The sequence below is a fragment of the Phalacrocorax aristotelis genome, chromosome 12 (genome assembly GCF_949628215.1).
Source record: "Phalacrocorax aristotelis chromosome 12, bGulAri2.1, whole genome shotgun sequence".
Lineage (NCBI taxonomy): Eukaryota > Metazoa > Chordata > Aves > Suliformes > Phalacrocoracidae > Phalacrocorax > Phalacrocorax aristotelis.
This window is the reverse complement of record NC_134287.1, coordinates 14,170,608-14,193,632: the sequence shown is the minus strand read 5'-3', so window position 1 is coordinate 14,193,632 and position 23,025 is coordinate 14,170,608. Positions and strand designations below refer to the sequence as shown.

At 40.0% G+C, this 23,025-nt stretch overlaps 1 protein-coding gene across 2 annotated transcripts in view; it reads left to right on the top strand.

The window, feature by feature from the left end:
- Positions 1 to 23,025, top strand: part of ABLIM1 (actin binding LIM protein 1) — a 221,427-nt gene that overhangs the window by 171,088 nt on the left and 27,314 nt on the right. For both annotated transcript variants that reach the window (XR_012662910.1, XM_075108029.1), the window contains 4 exons: positions 8,007 to 8,084; positions 9,445 to 9,600; positions 15,207 to 15,242; positions 16,535 to 16,664. Coding sequence is in view for 1 of the 2 variants with exons in the window: in XM_075108029.1 (XP_074964130.1) it covers positions 8,007 to 8,084; positions 9,445 to 9,600; positions 15,207 to 15,242; positions 16,535 to 16,664 (400 nt within the window). In the remaining variant the exon portion in view is untranslated. The remainder of the gene's footprint in view (positions 1 to 8,006; positions 8,085 to 9,444; positions 9,601 to 15,206; positions 15,243 to 16,534; positions 16,665 to 23,025) is intronic.

Genomic DNA, 23,025 nt, shown 5'->3' with positions numbered 1-23,025 from the left:
CCCCATGGAAATGGCCAAAGTCCTCTTCAGATATTTTCTTTTTTTCCATCACACATTCCAGCATGTCAGTCTTCTTTCCCCTCAGCTAATTTTAATTGAAGTGAGTGAAATAAATGAAATCATTCACCTGCAAGACTTTGTCTAAGAGAATTCTTGCAGGAAAATGCAGCAAAAGAATGCATATTAAGGGAACATCTGAGAAATATTATGGCACAGCTATCCAAGATCACCTTGTTCCCAGATGAGAAATTATATGCAGAGGTTTATTATGTCTTTAAAAGACGTTGACAAATGCGCTGTACTGAAGCTAGTTGGAGAGATGGAGAATTTTTAGCTTCACCTGTACATCACAGATAGTCCCCATCTACTCCGGCGCAAAGTTAGACACTTATTTTAAAATCGGTTTGAGTTCACTTTGATGACTTCAACACATATTTAATTCTGCTGACTCAAATGAAGAGAGTAGCAAAAGGTAGGTACAGAAAAAAATTAAACTGGGGAAACTATGTGCTCTTTGAACTTATCATTAAATTATGAACTGTGTTTTGACTTCCCGTTTCTTGATGACATCCATTTAGACCTCATGTGAGAATCGGAATCTGGTTTGTGAATTGACAAATATATGATATAGCCACTTTCAGGGTCAGGCCTAGATTTTCTGGCGGTTCTGCAAAAAGCCAGTGACATGGCCTCTTTGCTCTGCTGGGTTTCCTGCCCCTATAGAGCAAAACAAAACAAAAAGCCCTTTTATCACTGAAGTCGCTTCAGAAGTTTTCAGCAAGTTCTGTTTTCTCTCAGTAAGTGAATTGTGGTATAAACTAATCAGCACTCTAGGTGGTCAAGATCTTGAGAGGGACTTCATAAAAACAATGGTTGCTTTAGATCTTCCTCCCACTGGATTTTGTGGAGGATTAAAAAGCCAAAACAAGCAGAAAATAAAGCAACCATATATATGTTAAAAAATATACATTGCTTAGGATTTTTTTACAACTGTCTAGTTGTTCATGATTCTGCAGGGATTAAGTAACATAGGTATTATAACTCACAGATTATTATCTAGAAAGTAGGGATTAGTAACTTGATTGAAAAAAAGAGCTTAACCACTGAGCTGGGGAAACTGCTTCCCTTTTCACTCTTTTTTCCCTTTTGTGTTTCATGACAGCATTCCTCATCTGAGTTCTTTTACCCAAAGAGTCTGGTTCTGCGCAGGCCACGCTCTGCAGAGGTTTGCTGTTGTGTTTTTCATAGTGTTTATAATGGTCTTCTTTACTGAGAAGATTCTTCATTATTGTCGTTTGCTGCGCTTGCTACTACTTCTGCCACACAGCTTTCCTGCTATCACTTGCCACCCTGGGCACTGACACTGTATTTTGCATCATGTGGTGCAGTGTTGTTTGTTAATTCTCACATTTTTTGTTTAATGAAATGCTTAACATTTTTTTTTTTTTAGATCCAGATGAGCTTTCTGGGGCTGTAGTATTGTTCTTCCAGTGTTATAGAAAGTTTTTAATCTAAAACAAATAATTAAAGTGCAAATATGGAGCAAATGAAAATTGTGAAATCATTTGACTTCAAAGTGATGGTTAAAATGAAGTATTTTTTCATGAACAATGGCTCATGCTTTTTAGGGAAAAAATGCCATCAGTTAAATTAGTTACTTTTTTATATCTATTGACCAAATACATATGAATACCTTTAGCTGAGAAATTATTTACAAAATTCTAAGTTTAGACGTGTTCTGTATGCTGCCCGAGAGCATTTGTCTCTCTCTAATCCAGGACATAGCCATGTTCCGGTTTGGAGGTCCTCCCTGTCCTCTTGATTCTGGACTTTCTACTTTCAGACTTACTTGAGTTCACTTTGAACCTACAACCACCCCCCCACTTCCATTTCTCTTCCTTCAGGGCAATGCTTATTTATTAGTTGTGTCTTCTGTGGGGGAATGTGTGGCTGTACTGCATGCAGGCACACCTGAGGTAGCTTTCACCTGATAATGAAGTAAGAATGGACAGGTATGGATTTAGTGCAGGCTAGCAGGAGGCAGACAGGCTGATAGAGTCCATGCCACTGGACTTCCATTGTGCCTGCTTGTGCTGCCTTCACATCTCTAGTTGCAAAGTAGATGTAGTGATGTCATCAGCCAGGGCAGGATATTTGTGTTAGGTGCAGTCTGCAGGATAGTGTTACATGGCTGAATCCAATGCTGTGATTCAGTGGGTGTTAATACAAGCCCTGAATCCTTTGTCCTGCACAGAAGTTTAGTCAGTTAACTTAGGATGTTGCAATGCATTAGCCACTCTTGAACACTGCTCTCTCTGTTAGCTACAGAAATATTTTCATGAAAATACAGCTATAAAGATGTGTTGACAGTGCTCATGAGGAGGGCAATGTCTCTGCAGTCCTAGGCTTTATGGAATCCAATGCTGGAGTCTGAGAACAGCAAACTGCAGGACCATTTCACTCATCTTTTAGGCCAGTGTAGTGGCTTTTTGCCACTTTTAATACTACCTTCTCTGGAAATAACTAAAACCCACCTCGATGCAGTCCTGTGCCCCCTGCTCTGGGTGTGCCTGCTCAAGCAGGGGGGTTGGACAGGGTGATCTCCAGTGGTCCCTTCCAACCCATGCCATTCTGTGATTCTGTGCATTCAGCTTAGCATGCACGACCTGGAGTTTCCAGTGTTGAAATCCAGGAGCCTTAGGATTAAAAAAATAAATCCTATCCAATGTATTAGAAAAATATGCACGGCAAAATAGGAGCAGTCCATGTCAAAATAAAGGTATGTTCTTCTTGCATTGTAGACGATGTAGGATACATCGCTTAGGGTCAGATGAATATCCTCTTGTGTAAATTTAGTCAGCATTAAATTCTGATTAGATTTACCTGCCAGTTATACAAAGGGTAATTCAAGGCAGATTTTGGCTTCAACTGTTCTTCTGCAGAGCAGGCACAAAGGTACTGGCATTGCTATTGCTATAAAGATGGGCCAAAGGCTTGAATTTACATGCAGATTGTAGGTTGAAAATTTAGGTTGTAGGGTGATATCCTGCAAATTGTCTGAGAAGTTTGCTGTTGAATTCAGTACGTGCTGGGCTTCCCATTTTATTTCTCTGTTTTCTACTTAACCTACTCTTGGTGAAGGCTATGCTTGCATGAGTAGTCTTGTAAAAGAGGTTGTTTGGTAGCAATGTGCCTTCAATGATTATGTGCTGAAAATACATTCTCCTCTCTGGCCTTTGCGCCTATAAAGGGAAGAAAAAGTAGTTGTAACCTATTAATCTATGTGTCTGCGTGAGCTTGAACTAAACCTGCTCACTAGTTTTCTCTTGATGCATACATCATGTAGATTTTTCAGCAGAGAAATAATGAATGCATACATTTGAAGGAAAGACTCTTGGAAGGAGAAGCGTACAGTTAAACCAGCAGACAGGCACAATGAATGCTGTAACACTGAGGTGCTTTATTGATGTTGTACATGGCGACTGAAAATTACTGCAATCCATGGGAAGCCTGTGTTTAATGAACCCTGGTTCCAAGTCCTAAATAACTGTAAAACCTTGCAATTGGTGAATCAGGTAGTCAGAGTAGCAAGCGTTGTACTGTGAAAGCCAAATTCCTTGCTATTGCAAAGTTGTGTCTGCCTAGTAGAATAAATTGCATCCTGATCTTCTATTAGGTTATTTATAAACATGCCTCACTTAAAGTAGCTTCTTACTTTTAGAGAATTTGCTTAAGCTATAATGTTAAATGTTATTAAGTATAAACATATTCGTTCTTCTGCAGCTATTATCACCGCCTTGCATAATGAACTCTATCAAAAAGCTAAGGCAGGTACTGTAAACAATGCTGACAATGCCTTTGTTAAACAATATTGCATCTGTTTGGCCAGATGTTCTTGGGATCAGTTTTGATTTGGTTGCCTGCACTTGAAAGTTCTTGTAGAGCATGATTCTGAACATCTGTACTTGAGAAAGCCAGAGCCACCACATTGTAGCAGCATCTGGATGATGTGAATGGCTCTAGAGTGGATTTTTTTTTAAGACATTATTTATTTAGATGATGTGCCGTGCATGATGACATGACAAAGGTAAATGCAGATGAACATCTTAAGCTTTTCAATCTAATATTAAAATAACAAGTTAATCAGTTTGGGGCGTATGCATGGGTGACGCAATAATTGAGCATTGACATTCACTGTGAACCTAATAGGGTGAGCATGACAGTTGGTGTTACCTCTGCCAATCTGCAAATGAGGTTGGTAAAAAACTTCTGCACTGAAGATGAATGGAAGGAAGAACAAAAACTTTAAAATAAGAAGCCTGTGATAATGTGGGGAATACTGAGAAGTCTCGCAGATACTTCAGATGCTTTGTGATCTGGTTCTTTCCTTTGGCTCCTTTAATGACATGGGTTAATTTCTATTGACTGAATTTCTATCGATTTTTTTTTTCCTATACTTCATAGACTTCCTGTACCTGGTACAGACATCCCATATTGATATATCTGATTTGGTGGAAGAGGAAAGAAAAAAGAGATAACATTTCTACTGCCAGAAAATGTGGAGAAAGACCATGCACCACAAGGAAAGAAAAAAGATTAGTTGTAGTTCTTCACAAAAATTTGCTTTAAACTTCTCTGCACAAAGGTGGCATTACAAAAGGCTCTATTTGAAACCTTCAATAACAAGAACAATCATATAAAGAGTGTTCCAGATCTGCTTGTAGAAGTAGTAAGGCGCCTTAACTTGTTTTGTTGCTGGGAGTGTAGGAAATAGAAAGTGGGAAATGGAAGGAATACCTCAAAATCAATACATTCATATTAAAAGATGCTTCATCTAATTCGTTTACCTGTCTTCTTCCAGTAATGTTTGCAAGAGATGCCCACATGATATCTCAACTGAAGGTTAAAGGTTAAATCAGTGATAGCTACTTCTGTTTTACCTGTACTCTGATCAGCTCTCCTCTAAGGTGGAATTTACATCTCATTGCAGTTAGAGCAATAGAGAACTTGACCTCCAGTGTGTCTCTTGCCACTTGTTTAAGATACAAAGACACAATAGTGATATACAGGGTCAGGGATTCTCGACTGCTAATGAAGATACAAGATGCAATCTAATAAAAGCCATACCCCGTCACAGATTTTCAGTCAGGAGCTATTATAGTTCTCCTAGGAAAGGAGCCAACCATAGCAACTAAAAGTATGCCAGAGGAGCAGCTCATATCAAGGAATCTTTAGTGTATGTTTGTTAAGGCAAGCAGCACAAATGTTTTTAAGTGCCATGCAATTGTCTTTAGGGGAAAGTGCAAAGCTGTGAAGGATTCCAGACCATATGGGAGCAGCAGAGTAGGAAATAGTTATCCATCTGCAAAGGAAACAGCCTGTGCAATTCAAAACAAGAAGTAGGGCAAAGTGAAGAAGGAGGGATGAGTAGATATAGAAGTCCTCCTTTCATGCACTGTCTTCAGGGGCATGTCATAAACTTAAGCAAGATACAGGACTGGGGGCAAATAGAGGAGCCACAGAGTTCCAGGTCTGCTTGGATATTAAGCTCCTCAGGAAAGGAATGGTGTGTGCTCAGGCAGTGGCTGGCAGGATGGCATCCTGCCCAGGGAATGTGCAACTTTGCAAAAGACAGGAGGTAAAATTGAAGTATGCAGGAAGAATTACAGAAGATAGAGGACTGGTTTTAAAGGGTGTCATATCTGGCTTATGGCCATGTTAATGGGATGGTAATGAGGAACTTGGAGCAGAAACACAGTGAGGAAATGAAGAACAGGTGCTACAACTTGCCAGTCTATCTGACAGCTGCTCCTGTACTCCAGGGTTAAAAGCACCTAAGAAAGTTGTTAGCAGGATGTGGCTGAAACTATGTTCTAAGGTGCCTAACTTAAATAAATTCACTGAAGTGATATATACAAGTGAATTTTCCTTTATGGAAAAGGTTTTTAGTAGTGACACTAGGAGATGGGACTGAAGAGAGACACCGAGGGCTGAGAATTTCTTGTTTTCTGAAGTGATTATAAAAGATCCAGAGCAAAGAGCAACCCAGAGGGCCTGCCAGGTGGAAGAAGCCATAACTGCCTCTAACACTTGTTTTCCTACAAAAGGGAGAATTGAGCAGACAAAATTCTTAAAAGTGTGTCTGCCAAAAAACCAAAGGTAACAGAGACACTCCTAAGAGTACCTCAACTACTTAATATTTTTCCCCTATGTTGTTATGAAAACAATTGTTTTCCATAGCAACTGCATCAACATATTACATGTGTCTCCACTCAGACAGACAGTGGTGTGAAATGGTAGAATGGAAGGGGAAATAAAGTGTTTCTCAACAACAGCCAGATTTTCCAGATTAATTCTTGTAACATTTCCATGAAACAAGCGGTTGTTGCTGTGGATTTTTTTTTTCTTTGATTGCTTCATGGGAGGATCTTAAGGGCAGCTGAGAAATGTCTGTTCCCTTCTGGGATGTAGGAATTTGCAGCTACAGAGACAAAAGGAGAGAAACGCATAAAGGACCAGCTGAGAAAGTGTTCTCAGACACGCTCTGTAGAGGATTTGTGACTGTGTCAGTCCATGGCTGCATCTGCTCTCTGTTTGATCTGAATCTTCATGTTTTTTGGTGGAATATGTTCAAAGCTTTTTATTCCTCTGACCCTCCCTGAATGCAGTGATTTCATTTCCACAGAGGAAGCCTGTTGTATGGTCCACAACTAGCCTTCAGCATTTTCTATACGGATGGTTCCAATAACTTTCCTGGCTATGAAATAAAAAGTAGAAAGACTCTGAGGTCTGTTGAAGGATCCTTTGAGGAAATGTATGCTGAGATAAGAAAGGTCCACTAGCGTAGTTCTGTTCACTCCAGATATTTCCTAAGACAAATCACTGAGCCACACTGTCAAGCCTTGTTTCTCTTCAGTGTGTGCCTGAAGGTCCCTTAGTTCAATGTCACAAGCTGATGAGGTAATGATATTTACCAGTATTTAATTTTCAGTGACTCTGAAGTAGGCCACTGCACTAGTATCATCAGAGTAATCTGCTGATGCATTGCTTTGTGATGGGATTTGGTTCTTTGCAATCAATTAGGGAGCAAAAGTTGTTCGTGGTTTCTCAGTTGCAAGTGGGATATTGTTGACTACATTTGTGTCTGCTGCATGCCAAATTTGGGAGTAGTTGCCACAATATCCTGGGTGACTTTTGATTGAATAGATGTTTCTCAAATTCATCAAGTTTTCAGGATCACCACATCTCAGTGATAAGTTATTTTGTCTCCTCTCACAAAACTTCTCCCAGGGAATCAGTGTTTGTTCCATCCTGATGAAGTGTTGGAAAAACGTGTAACAGCACTCACTCTGTAGGGTTCTCATGAATTTCAGTTTGCAGGACATCGTCCGTAATCATCAGGACTTTTGCAGTGTGGGAGATCATGACATCTCAATCAACAGTTTAGCTTTAATGTTGCAGCCCTAGATTGTGCTGCAGATGTAGGGAACAGCTCCAAGCCAAGGATTTCTGGTCCTTCTACTTAGAAGGACTGAATTCAGTTCTGTATTCATAATGGAAATCCAGTGATGGAACATCTGGAAAGTGATAACGTGTGTGCTGTGCTCCTCTCACAGTTTTGTCTGCTGAACTGCTGATACTTCTAGCTGTTTGTGAACTAACGTTTTGATAAAATGACCAGCAGGACTATCCTGGATTGTACTTTGTATGGCTCGTTGCAGTGTCTCTGGCAGGTGTTGTTTGATTTTGTTTATAATTGTTGTCAGTCTTTTACACTGTATGATTTAGAAAACCTCTTTCCTCTCTCACAGCACTCCTTCCCCTACCAAAAAAAAAAGAAAAAGCACACTTGCCTCACAAGACTGTGAAATTTGCCAGACTGCTTGCATTTGTATTGTCATTTTTTTCCTAAAGCCAGTTAATTTCAAGGTGTCTTCCTGTAAAACCCAAATTACCAGTGTTAATGGCTTCAGGTTGCTCTGAAAAGTTACTTTTTTGTTTTTCAGCCTACGAGAACATCATCTGAGAGTATTTATTCCAGACCAGGTTCCAGTATACCTGGCTCTCCAGGCCACACTATCTATGTAAGTATTCCTTCTGATGAATAAGCTGCTGATCCCTTGCTTGCATGTGAAATACTCCATGCTGAAATAAATCACTTTTATACTGATGCCAATGCCTTTGTTCTAGTGGTTAAATTGTTAAAATTCTCGCCATGTAGTTTTTATAACTACAGAATCTCAAGAACACGGTAGGCCTTTTCCAGGTCATTAACAGACTGTGGTAAAAATATTACAGAAATAACATACACTAATATACCTACATATAACAAAATACCTTAAGCTGATTTAATCCTTAAAATATCTGGTGAGTCAAACTACACAGATTTGAGGCTATTTTTAGAAAGTGAATTTCAAGCCTTGCTTCTCTATCAAAAAATGTTTTGTATTGTTTTTAATTTATGGCATTGCTTAAGGACCATCAGGACCAGTGGTTGTTAGGAGAACTTGGGAAGGCAAATGCACTTAAATCTGAAAATACTAGGTGCTAGTACTCAGGAAGAACACAACTGAATGTGAGTAGAAACAGATCAGCCTATTTCCTTGTGCAGCCTACTATGATTAAATAAAACACCTAGCAGAAAAGTTGAAAACCAATTTGCATATTCTCTTTCAGTTTTAATCATCAAATATATTTCTGTAAGGTAGGTAAGAGTATATGATGATTTTTTTTAAAAAAATCTTTTAAGTAAGGAAAGATATTAGCTATCTAAACTGTATATAAGGCTTCTCTAGCTCCTTCTGCAACTGTCTTTGGGACTGATTTCCTACTTCCATTTTTTAACTTGTCAAGAGTTTCTTGCAGTTTTAATGGAAATGTTAGTACTACATAGTATGCAGTTAGTAAGCAACAAACACACGCCTTAGTCAGAAGCATGGGTATAGTCCTTGCCCTTCTATTTCCTTGTAATAAGTTGTATTTCCTTTCATGTGCACAGTTATAAGTTGGCTTTCTGTCTGTGGTCTTCTGCATGGAATCCTCTCATAATCTCTGTAATCTGCAAACTAAGTTGATGTTATCGCACGTCTTTACATATGGGAAAACAAGAGCAGAAAGGTGAAAATACTTGCCTGAGGCCACAGGCCACGACATGAGTCATTTGCAGAGCTGAAGATTCCAGCTCACTGCTGGGGATAAGAAACTTTTGTATTGGATCTATATATGCCATGTTCTTTCTTTCCTAAACTGAGAAAATACTGTGTGCTTTTGCAGAGGAGGCCTATTGGAGAAGAACAAGAAGCAATGACTTTGCATGTGAAGTGCCAAAAAGGGTTTTCCATAGCAATAGTGTGACAACAAATACACAAAAATCATACGTTGTGTAAAACAGAAATTGCTGGTGCATTTGTGTAAGTTAATTTATCTTCTGTCTTTGACCTTCAGGCAAAAGTAGACAATGAGATCCTTGATTACAAGGATTTAGCAGCCATTCCCAAAGTCAAGGCCATTTATGACATTGAACGTCCCGACCTAATTACTTATGAGCCATTCTACACTTCTGCCTACGAGGACAGACAGGAGAGACAGAGTCTTGGAGAGGTAATGAATGGACAAGCAACTCATTCTGCTATGAGCTTTATTCAAAGCCTGCTTCGCTTCTATCATCTTTTGAAAGTTTCTTATTGACACTCCTTGGTATTGTTGCTGCTGCTGTTCCAAGCGCTTTTTGTCTGTTTGATCTGAGTTTAATGGGAACAATCATCATGACGCCTCATGTGAGAAACTGCACAATTAAACACACAATTAAACACCTACGTTAACACCAGCCACTGGCAGAGGAACAGCAGGAGGGCGGTTTGCGGCCCGTCTGCATGTGCATTCTCATAACCCATTTGGATATCCTAGTCTTTGGGTACAGCAAAGCCCAGAATGTGAGGCAAAAGCTGGTGTGCTCTACAGTACCAATATTCACAACAGAATACGAAAAAAACCGTGATGTTCCGTGGCAGCAGGATTAAGAGCAGTGAGATGCTTTTTCTCACACATATTTAAGGGAAATATATTTCTAGAGCACATTGCCAGGCATACTGGATAAAATCTGAACTAGGTCAGGATGAAGTGCTCTTCTATCTGCAAAAGCAGGTTAGTCATGTTATGGAAATAGCTGCCTCACATTTCAAACTGCTGACATTTAGTAAGGATTCTTGTATTCTACAATGATAGTGAAAAAATCTAATTCTCTTAAACTTGTATTTAATGATATCTTCCAGGCTGTAGGGTCCCCCAGTTTCCTCAGGTGAACTTCATAGCTGCAATTTACATGGTTCCAGTGCAGATCGTGAAGCAGGTTTTATCATGTAATACCCTCTGACTGTAAATCAGACTTGCAGAATGCATATTTAAATGGACATGGAAATAGATTTAATTCCTTGCAATCTCAGTGGCTTTACTGACTGTAACTGAAATAGTATGATGATGAGCTGAGGAAAGAGGAAGTACAGTAAATCATTCAGGCACCAGTGGTCTGAAGATGCCCAGATCAGTGACTGATAATCTGCTCTCTTAGCAACAGATCAGAGCTGCCTCAGTTTTTCTACTTCGTTCTTTAATGTTTTATAGGGTTATTCTTTTAAATTATAACATGGGTTGGAAATTCAGGAGGCTCTTCAGCTCAGGAATAAGATAAGAAGGTAACAGGTCAGAATATTACAGGATTTCCCCCCTCAAATTTATGTTGGTAGTTAATCCAGCTGACAAAACCACTGGTGACCTCTGACCAGTTCCAACAGGCCTGACCCATTCCACAAAACCCTCTACAAACACAAGTCTCTGTTAGTCACAGAGGGGGAACTAATCTCACCCAGAGGAGGTGAACTATTTGTTAATCCTTAAGGGGAAGCTTCTCACTGACAAAGCAGTATGTTGGAAGCTGATAAAGCAGTAAGGCGGAAGCTGTCTGCTGTTATGCTTGCTCTGGGGTTAAGCAAAAGCCTTTGGGATTTTCTTACCCTGTATTTTCACCAGCATTAAATCCAGTTAATTTCTGGTGACTACAGGAATTTGTTCTGGAAACAGCAGGACTCACCTTTTCAGAGGATCTGGGTTTTCCACCCAGTGCTACTGCTGACTTCTGTCACCTTGGGCAAGTTACCTCACCTCTCTGTACCTGTTTCTCTTCCCTTCCCTTGCCCTAATGAGAACACAAGCCCATCAGGGTGGAGTGCTCTCTTGCTTTGTGTTTGTGTTGTGGTAGTCGAGTGGCTCCTCAATCTTGGTACCTCATACATCAGTCACCATCATCTTTAAAAAGCAAAGGAGGTGACATGTTTAGTCATGGTAGGGGTTTGCAGACTTTGAGTGATTTAACCTGCATTCTCTTTGCCAAATGTGTGTATGTGGTGGTGTTAAATAAAAGGGCAACCTAAGTTTAAGGTTGTACACTAGAAATGCCCTTCCCCATGAGTTTAAAAAAAAAAACGTAAAAAAATTTGCCAAACTCTGTTAAGAAAGATAGAAAGATTAAGGGAGATGTGCAAGAGTCCCCAAAGTTAATCCAGTAGTGGAGACAAACCTTAATTACAGGGAATATGCTACAAGAAAATTAAATGCTGTTGGCACTCTCGAGGGCAGAGAGGCCCTGCAGGGGGATCAGGACAGACTGGAGAGCTGGGCCATCACCAATCATATGAAGTTTAGCAAGAGCAAGTGCCGGATTTTACACCTGGGGCACAGCAACCCTGGCAGTACAGGCAGGCTGGGGATCGAGGGGCTGGGGAGCAGCTCTGCAGAGAGTGGTCTGGGGATTCTGGTCAATAGCAAGTTAAACGTGAGCCAACAGTGTGCCCTGGCAGCCAAGGGGGCCAACCGTGCCCTGGGGTGCATCGAGCCCTGCATCGCAGCTGGGTGAGGGAGGGGATTGTCCTGCTCTGCTCCGTGCTGCTGCAGCCTCACCTCGAGTGCTGGGTGCAGGGTTGGGCACCGCAGGACATTAAGGATATAAAGCTACTAGAGAGTGTCCAGAGAAGGGCCATGAAGCTGGTGAAGGATTTAGAGGGGAAACCATACAAAGAGCAGCTGAAGTCATTTGGTTTATACAGCCTGGAGCAGAGGAGGCCGAGGGCAGCCCTCATGGCGATCTGCAGCTCCCTCACAAGGCAGGAGGAAGGGCAGGCGCGGATCTCTGCTCTCTGGTGACCAACGCCGGGACCCGAGGGAATGGCAGGGAGATGTGCCAGGGGAGGGTTAGGCTGGATATTAGGAAAAGGTTCTTCACCCAGAGGGAGGTGGGGCCCTGGAACAGGCTCCCCAGGGAGGCATCACGGCACCAAGCCTGACACTATTCAAGAAGCACTTGGACAACACCCTCAGAGACATGGTGTGAATTTGGAGTTGTCCTGTGCAGGGACAGGAGTTGGAATTGATGGGTCCCTTCCAGCTCAGGATATTCTATGATGATTCTATATATTGTAGCCATAGAAAGTGAGAAAACACAGCATGGAATGGAAGGGAAATGCTTTGAAAAGTTTCTCATTCATAATCTCTCCTGTTCATTTAAATCCCAATCTTGTTTTTCTGGAAATTAGTGATGAAAAATGTTTCCACATAGCACCATCTAGCGGGTCCAGACATTTTAGTTACAGATCCACCAGCAGTTAGCGGGGTGGGAAAGGGAGCTCATGAATAGGTGGTTTAGCTTCTAATTTAAATAGATGAAGTGATACGAAATGAGATCTGTAAATAAATTTTCTGCTACCGAGGCTGACCCTTAATGTAGTGATAAGGTTTCCAGAAGCTGTCAGTTACGGAGATTCTTCATGTCCTATAACTTCTGCCCTGCTAGCAGCAATCCGGTTAGCACTGAGATCGTCTTTTCTCAGCGGTGACTTTTGCTGCATAAATTTTGAGAGAAGCAGCATTTTACCTGCATGTCCTTTGTTTCCAGTATTCTGCCTGTTGAAAGTATTGGATGTCTATAACAGCTTTCAGTAAACAAGCTGTCGTAAATTAAGAAAAGTATTTTTTCTGATGTGATAGATGCTTCAAAATGGAGCAGGCACCCTACCTGATACTTCAATAAAAAGACAGTTAAAATGAGGTCGGTGTGAAATGCTGGAACTTGTGTTATAAAATGACACCTGTAAAAGTTTGAAGAAATTGCCCAGAGCACAAAATGACCTGTGCAACTTTAGGTATTAGAGCAGCCCCTTAGATCTCCTGGTGATAGAGCATTGAGCCTGTTGCAGCGAGTAGAAGTTTTACTGTAAACAGGGTCTCTACCCAGACTTCTTTTTTTTTAATCTGAAGTAATCACTCTGTATTTCCACTGGTTTACTCTTCTGGAACTGAGCTCTATCTTTTCAGCTGACTACACAGTGTATTTCAAATTGACTAGTGTAGACTTCTGTGATACACCAGATTTTAAAAGACCTCATAAAGCCTGAAGAACCAAGCTTTCCTTGGCAGGCTCAGGGTTTGAGATATGGTAGTTCACCTGTGCATGGTAAAACAGTAAGTTGGCTGCAGAGTGTGATTCCATTTCCCAAAAAGCAGTGAGATGACAGCAGATAGCGATGGAGTAAAAATACATGAAAGTGGGTCATGGATTCAGCACGTTACTTTCTGGGATGCCTTCCCAGTCTTAGATTCCTGTGACTACCTTTTACAGTAGTCATTAACTCAGCATCTAGGCAACCATAGCAGATTATGGAAATTTGTTTATTTACAGTAACACATAAATTACTAGTGTGAAAATGTGGGAACACACATCACAACGTGCGCTTTTTTTTGTTCATATTGCAAGTTTTTGATTAGCTCTCGGTTGTTTTTGTGGAGACTTATGCTACAAAGCATTGTGTACAATATGTTTCATGTGGAGCAAAGGTTTTATGGCTGCTGCTGTTAATCTGTAATGAAATGGTGGTTTGCTGTAACCTGTGCAGTTACCAGGATTAGGAAAACAAGAATGTAAAAGGCTTTGATGGAAAGTAACAAAAGCAGTCTTTAAAAAGCTTTATGGAAACTTGCTGAAAGGGAGATGTTCTATACCCAAATGAAAAATGTCACTCCTTTGTTTGGATACTTTGCATTCACTGTGTCACCAGCTCCATGAGAGTTAATGATCTCTCAGTTTAAAATGTATAGCTGGGTATTTACTACCAGAAATTCTGCATACGTTTTACCCTGCTGCTGTTGTATATTATTGTAATAGTTAGACCAGAATCAGCAGGTTTGCTTCTGAGACATTATCTTAATAGGTATATCATTCCATAATAATTGTGGTCTTATTTAAAAGCATAATATCTTGCCCAGTTTATTATGGCGATTAAATAATATTGAAGTTTAGTGCATAAAGAAAATAATTAAATCCTGATCTTCTAGCTTCAAATTGTCTTGTGATTAAAGGGCACATAACTGGTAATTATACATAGCCTTTATTCTTCTTCGTACCATGAACGTATGCATGATCTTATGCTTCATTTTTAAAGGTATTTCTTGCCTCAGTTTCCTTATCTCTGTAATACAAACTTTTCATAATATTGTGCATATTTCTGCCCACTGGCCTTTGCACAGTTCTTTCAATATACACGCTTGTAATTCCTGTCTGTTGTCCTTATATAACCATGGAAGAACAGAGAGATTTAAAGGAGATTGTATCAAAGAAATGTTGATGACAGCTATGTACTCCTTTGCATGGGTATGGAATGTAAGGCCTTGGGGAGAAGCACATTTTTGCCAGAGTATGTGTGTTGGAGGAAAAACATGCTTCATCCTGGAAGTTGGTCTGTATTTCTGATGCCATGCAAAGCTCTGAGTTAAGATTATTTACTTTTGATTTCCACTTTAAAGATTTCTTCATAACAGGCATGGTTATTAAATTAATAACTCTTTCTGATTTAGATCTTTACAGCTATGTTTTAATTACCACAATGATTAGATGGCTGAGAGATGATGTTGCGTGATATTTGACTGAATTAATCATGCTTCTAAAGATTCTCCCAGAAACTTCAATTGCTTCAATGATTTATGGACCAGTTCCTGAGCAATGGCGAAAAAAGCAAGTTCCAGTGCTGCAATGGCCTTAGTAATTTCTACATTGCCATTTTATTTTGCCGTAATCCATGTATCTGCAGCAATGTTTAGATTGCCATTTTCTGGCTGAGCACATGCAATGATGTTTTGGTAACTGTATTTTTATGTCTTTGCAGTCTCCAAGGACATTATCACCTACCCCTTCTGCAGAAGTAAGTTTGGTGGAACCTTTGGGGGCAGTATCTTAATGTGATTAGAATTATTCACTTCAGCAAATGCAGGTGTTGGTATTGTTATCAGTCTGATCCATCTCTGTTTGCCACATAGACATGTTTTCTGTATATTGAAACTTAAAAAAAAAAACTCTAAAAAGAAAACAGTAAGTTCCTACTGACAGATTGTACAAAAAATGAAGCTACTCCTACCCTTTGTTCTCTGTAAAGCAGAGTCATTTCTCCAGCAGAGGTCTCCTCTTGTATGTTCATCCTTCTTGTGGCACAGGCGGACTCAGGTCTCAGGAGCTAGCTGATTTACATGAGCTAAAATGCTGCTCTAAGCATCTAAATAGTAAGACATGTTTGCTACTAAGACATCTGCAGTTTGGTCTTGAGGAAAAAGTAACTATGGTCTGGTTTGGTTTTGCTTTTCCCTAGGAGTTAATTTGAACACCACAATAATGTGAAACATTTGGGAGGTCATTTGTCAGGCTACAACAGATGCCATTGCAGAAGCATTATCATCTGGGGGCTGGGGAGTGTCGCTTATTCACAACATAGAAGTTGTAGTGACTGCTGTGTGTTAAAAAAGCAACTATAAAATTTTGTGTAAATCTTCATGCATTAACATCAGTCGTAATCCCTTTTGTCCTGGTTTGGATTACTTTGTGGGGTTTGGGGGGGAGTGGCTTTTTGTTTGTTTTTAGGGGTTTTGTTTGTTTGTTTTTATTGCCTTTTTTTTTTTTTCCCAGGGAACCAAGTAAATTGAATTATATACAAGAAGGTGTCATGTTGTCAGACACAAAGGGAATCTGATTTTGATACTACATACATTCTGATGTAGCTAGTTGAGACACACAGTAAATTAAGCCAGAGCGCTCTGTGCTGCAGCTGTTGAACTCTTGCTGGTCTCCAAGTTAGCTAGCTGAAGGCTAGCTCATGTATCTTGTGCAGTACGCTGCATACTCTGAAGGTACAGACACACTCTGAATGCAGCTTCCCTTATGGAGTCACAAGAATGTGGGCAAACCTACGATTATATAGAAATTAATAGAAATTACAGGTGGAGTTAGAACCTTCCAAGACTGAACTCTGACCCAGACTATAAAAAATGCCTTTGTCTTTGGACCAGATTATTAGAGAAAAGTAATAATGAAGTAGGTTGAAAGCTTAGGGGATATTGTTATTTCAGTATCTTCTGCTGATGTCTTCAGATCCGTGGAAGTTAAGTGCTGCTAAAAATGTGTAATGTGTACTTATATTTATTGGTGAATGCTTCTATTCTGCAGGGTTATCAAGATGTTCGGGATCGCATGATTCACAGGTCTACTAGCCAGGGCTCCATTAATTCTCCAGTGTACAGTCGTCATAGCTACACACCCACCATGTCACGTTCCCCTCAGCATTTCCACAGACCTGGTAAGGGCAACTGCATTAGAAGTATATGTGAAACAATTGTTTCTTTATTATGTCACTTAGTGGCACAGTGAAGCACTTGTTTCTCTTAGCAGTGAAAATTTAGGATTGAAAAATTGTTGCATATTCTAATATCTTCTTTTCTACCTGTTTTTTTGTTCTTGATTGATGCAGTCTTTTGCACTAGGCTGATGAGTGTTTCTTACATCATAAATACAGATCTTCTGGTTTTGTTTCTGATGAATTATTTTTTAAAACTTTGTGTGTTTCTGAAGGTGAGCAAAAATTTGCAGCAGTGAATCAAAACTTCATTCTGGAATTTAGGAAAAGTATCACATATTGGAAACAAAAGATATGGATTGACTATTCAGAAGTCAGTAATGTAGGATTCCTTCCTCCTAAAATCAATTCATTTAAAGCTTTGTGCAGCCATGGATTCTCAGATTCAGCAGCAAAACCCCCAAATATTCCAAATTGCTAGTCATTTATTAAAACATAGACTCATGGTTTGCAAGGTAGATTTCTTAATTAAAGCCATAGGCAATTGCGTGGGAACTATTGAAAAACACAAACTTCGTTTACTGGTTTAGCAGTGATGTATAAGTTCCACGTACTATGGACAAAATGTACAGGTCATTCAGGTTCCCGGTGCATTCAAAATTACCGGTTGTGTATATAAAAGCAAGATACGAAAACGAACTGTTCATCCACACCCAAATTGCATAACAATTTATCTCCAAACGCTATTCATTGAATACTTTTCAAGACTGATTTTATTGTTTATAGTAAAGAATTAAATCTTTGTGATCTGCTTTTAAATGAAGTGGTACAATCTTGCAGTTCCATCTTCCTTGGTAATTACAGCTGAACTGTTGGGATACCAAAAGCACATATACAATAGGAGCCGCATTTTTAAAATTAAAGATTTATAATAATGCCACCACTGTGGAGCTTGAATGCTGTAGCCATTTCCTAGTGGGGGTGGGCTGAAAGCAGCTAATTGTGTCTGTCAGTAAATGCCTTATTTAAAGGACCCAAGGGAGGTGGGACAGAAGCAAATTGTGTCTGATACTTAGTGCTGACAACGTGGCTGTGTTTGAAGATGACGTTACAACTGAAACCAAAAGAGACTTAAAAGCATGAAAAAGCTGCAAACTTCTGTCTCTTGATTCTGGCAATTCTGAGGGTATTTTTCCATTTGTAACAGCTGTATCAGGGATATGAACAAATCCAGGCCCTATTCCAGACTTTACCATGATGGAGTTTTACCGTCTGTGTTCAGTCAAGGACCTTCCCCAGAAACAGTCTCTGTTTATGTAACTCTTGTGATGGGCGGATGGGCTCAAGCCAGTGTCTGGCTCCCAATGTAAAATCTTCAAAAGTTTGCAGCCTGAGGGAGTTTCTGAGAAGATATTTGTTCAAACTTATCTCTCTTCAGATGATCTCATCTTTGGCTCACCTGTTTCTGTTTCTCATATGACACAGAAGTAATTCTGTAGAATTTATCATTTTGATCTTTGCTACCCTGCTTTGGGGTAATTGTTAAAGCTATTTATGATTTTCCTACAGTAATTATTCATGTTGAATAATAGCACATGTATATTTACCATTTTTCTGCTAATGGCACTTCTTATCATCATGTTATTTGCAAGAATGATTTCTCTCTGGATAAACCCAGTGGTCCCAGCTAACTTCTCTTTGGCTCCCAGCTAGCCCTTGAGAGAGAAGTGAACTACTGTGTTGATGTTGTCAGCATAAGGTTCGTCAAAAATTTGAGTGCTACAGGTTTTGAAAAAGTTTGCAGCCTTTTCCTCAAACAGTGGCCTAGCTGATGTTGGCAGCATTTCTGGAATGTCTTAAAACAATAGAAAACAGCTTGCATGCCTCTTGACTGCCAATTTTTGGTCAGGCACTTTTCGAAACAGCTGCTTTCTTAACTAATTGAGCGTCAATGTTTGTGATGTTTGCATGCTGGTAGCAGGCTACTTTTTGGTAACAACACATAGTTCAGAAGCTTGTTAAGCCAATAAATGTTATGCCAAATTAGCAATGCAGTTCAAATCTGCGCCTGTCTTCTAATACTTCCTGTAATTTTGTCTAACATTTACGAACCCTTAGGTACGTCTTTAACCTTTTTTTTTCTCCTTCCTTCTTTTCAGAATCCTAATTGTTCAATGCCTTTTTTTTTCTTCCTTTGAAGCCTCCTTCCCTGCCTTTCTCTTATTGTTTTTCTTTGTTTTCATTTTGTTCTGCCCCCCGATTCCCTGCTGCCACAGAGCTGCTCTCTACTGGTGTGCAGCGGTTGTCATACCTGCGCACTAGCAGTCTCAGCTCCGCTCACCATGACTCCCGCCCCAACTCCCCCTTCCGACACCACTTCATCCCCCATGTCAAAGGTAAGGAGCCAGGCCTCCGCAGGGAGTACCCTCCAGGCTGGAGATTTATTAGCATTCTGTCAAAGCTAATAAGGTGTATCTCCGTAAGGCTGTCGTTGGCTGTATAGCTGAGCATGCCTCGAAATGTGCCGTTACACTTAAAATGACGTTAGAATAGACATAATGTCCTTTTTTGGAGGAAATATGTCATTTCTAAGGGCCCTAGTTGAAGAGTCATCAAGCAATTACCTATTAGAAATATACAGGAAAGCATTATCATTTACTATTTAGAACCTATATGTGCCTAATTTAGTGTCTTTCTAAAGCAGTGCATAACAATCACTACAGCAGATAGCATATCAAATTTAATTATTATTTCCACAATCTTAAAACATGCATTTAAAAATTGACTACAGATATTGCCTGGATGAGAGCAAGGTGATCAAAAATATGGAGAGAAAAAAAAAATTATCTAAAGATCAATGGCAACAAGGAAATTAATCATTGTTAATCACATTGGCAATAATTAGTGCCCAAAAAAGTAAAAATAAAATCTTTAGGCCTCTCCTCGACTAGTGACAATCAGCAGACTCTGGTGAAGGCAGTAGAGTTGCAGGGTTTTACACTACCCGAGGATCTGGTCATGTCTCTTTTTTCAATATGTTATTTTATATCGTTTGAATTGAGGGAGGGTTGTTCTTTCATTGTGTCCCTTCAAGGAGCTCATTCAGCTCAATAAGCTTTTAGTTTTGTTTGTTGCTGTCTGTGAATGTGGTTTTACTTTTATTTCTATTGGAGCACTCTGTGCCTGTGCTGTCTCTTATGTTGGGGGAGAAGGTCATAGCTTATATTACCTACAAGACCTCAAAAAGAGGCAGTTGAATCAGTTGAATGTAGATTCTATTCTGGCACTGCTGAGTAATGTAGATAATAATAAACTGGAGATTATAAAAAACAGTTGCAAGGAAGTTGTTGCCATGAACTTTCAAGAAATGCTAATAGATCTCAAAGTTATAGCTCTTCAAGCATTCAGATCACCATTACTAATTTTACTCTTGCCTGTTCTCAGATGATTTTACTTAATATGCACTTTCAACTTTCCTATTGTGTCACTATAAAAAAAAAATCTCACTTCAAACTTAAAAGATTGGGACCCTTAAAAATAGATACACTGCTCATTTCAGCATGCAGTTAATTCATAAACCTTGCAATTTCAACATTTCTTTGCTGTAAATCCAAATTAATGCTCACACTCTTTCAAGTGGCATTTTCATTCCTTTTCTGTTGAGAAAATAGCTTCTTCAACAGATAAATCAGAAGAACTGTTGGAAATCCATGCCTATGGTTTTCAGATTTCAAATAATTACCTGGCATGTAAATTAGGTATGTATCTCAGTTATCAGTACAAAAGGCTAAGTGGGATTACATGCACTGTGGGCAAAGGGGTGGGTATGGTTCTTGTCAGATATGTCACATAAGACATTGTAAGAATTCACAACTTTCTGAAAATTTTACATAAAGGTCTTAGGCCTGGACAGGATTTATGTGTTGTAACTTAGCAAAGTTCCTGAAAGCTCGAGTTCATATTGCTGTAACAGTGCACACCATCGAAAGGTGTGGTACATTTGAGAAGGGGCCCACATCTTGTAATTCACATGGCTGAAATGAAAGAGTAGTCTTTTAATAGTTTAAAAAGCACCTTCTTAAGGTGACCTGAGTTTTGTGTTTAGATTAATATGGTGGGAATATCTGCATGGTTTCAATTTCTTTTTGGTTTTTTCTCCTTGCAGAAGAAGATGACTACTCAAAAAACCCAAAAAACACTTTTGTGTTTCAGTTCAACACTGCAAGTTGAGTTCCCTCAGAGCATTGAGCCAAACTCAGACATTTGTAAAATGTACACAGATAAAGTAATTTCGGGTATTTTTGGTAATGATCTGGAAGAAAACATGAAATAGTATTGCAGAGTTCCATGATGACGTACAGACTGGGAGAGTAGTAGTCAATACAGAACATGAGCAACATTTTTCTCAGTGAAGAGTGTAGCCAAACGTAAGGCATGCTTCTTGGTGATGTTGCCCATCTGTACTTGCTGGGAAGCTCAGTGACTCTAAAGAGGATTTGACTGTTCCAGTGGATGTTAGGGTGGATGGATAGGACAGCAGAAAGATGCTGCACCTAAAAGAGCTAAGTAGAGATGCTAGGTACTTGAATAAGATCTACAGGGAATTGAACTGGTAGGTCCGCAGTCCCAGCAGGATGGGCAACATACAAAACGCTGCAGAAGCTTCAGAGAAAGGCCATCAAATAATTCCAAATCTCAGAGAGAAAGTTATGGCTGTTAATGTATTAACACTGTCAAATGGAAGGATTTGGTAGTGATTTGTTCAATGGCTATGTACTTGTGTGGTAACAGAAGCACCTCCTGTATAGCAGGCAAAGATACAATAAGATCCTTTGTTACACTTAAATTAGATAAAAATCATCGCTTTCTCTGACTTGTTTAATGTGAGGATAGTAGCTATTGAAACAGCTTAGGAAAAGTTTCTGTTTTCCCATTGCTACAAAATATTGAAAAGTACAAAAGATCAGAAGGCCTGAAGACCTGTGTAATTTTTCTAGCATGTTAAGTGATCAATGAAGTGTTCACAAAACATTAAATGAACAAATGTTCATAATGTTCCCTAAGTCAGAGCAAGCTCTGGTTTGTCCTGTAAAGGGAATATGATGGAAGATAGTTCTTAATCAGATACACTCTGAAAATACTCATAATGTATATGTCACAAAAGCCCCGTGCAATGCTACAGGCTTGGGGAAGAGGGGCTGGAAAGCTGCCCAGCGAAGGCCCTGGGGGTGCTGGCTGACAGGTGCCTGAGCATGAGCCAGCAGTGGCCCAGGTGGCCAAGGAGGCCAACAGCAGCCGGGCTTGTGTCAGCAATAGTGTGGCCAGCAGGAGCAGGGAAGTGATCGTGCCCCTGTGCTCGGCACTGGTGAGGCCACACCTTGAATATTGTGTTCAGTTTTGGGCCCCTCAGGACAAGAAGGACGTTGAGTTGCTGGAGTGTGTCCAGAGAAGGGCAGCAAAGCTGGTAAAGGGTCTGGAGGGCAAGTCTTATGAGGAGAGGTTGAGGGAGCTGGGGGTGTTTAGTCTGGAGAAGAGGAGGCTGAGGGGAGACCTTATCGCTCTGTACAACTACCTGAAAGGAGGTTGTAGTGAGGTGGGCATTGGTCTCTTCTCCCAGGTCACTAGCAATAGAACGAGAGGAAACAGCTTCAAGCTGCATCAGGGGAGGTTTAGATGGATATTAGGAAAAATGTCTTTAATGAAAGAGTGGTCAGGCACTGGCACAGGCTGCCCAGAGAGGTGGTGGAGTCGCCATCCCTGGAGGTATTTAAAAGACAGGTAGATGCACTTCAGGGCATGGTTTAGGAGGTGTGGTATTGTTGGGTTGATGGTTGGACTTGGTGATCCTAGAGGTCTTTTCCAACCTTAATGATTCTGTGATTCTATGCATATATGTACTAACAGTGCACATGCACTTAAAGTCAAGATGATAGGAACTGGTAATATTTTTGTTAAGTAAACCTCTCTACTATTCCAATATGTAGGTGTACGTATTTCCATAGGAAGAGATAATGTAGCTTGCCCAGTATATAATTTGGGGGGGGTTGTGTGGGGGGTTTTTTTAACATTCAAATAGTGTTGAGTGAAGTCCAGTTGCATAATATTGTGTCCTCTTCACTACTTCATGTTCATAAGTAGATATTTTGTTATCAACTGATGAGGCTGATCTGGGTTTCCCACATGGTTCTTCATTTGCATACCACATGTCCAAGTACCCCGTTTACATCTGTGCAGCAGAAAAGGGAGATTATTCTGGCACTGGCTGCATCTAATGCAACTCCCTGATATTCTTATCCATAGGGGTTTGCCTTGGGTATTCTAGGTGTCTTTTCAAAGTTCAAAGAACTGCATTATTTCACCTTGA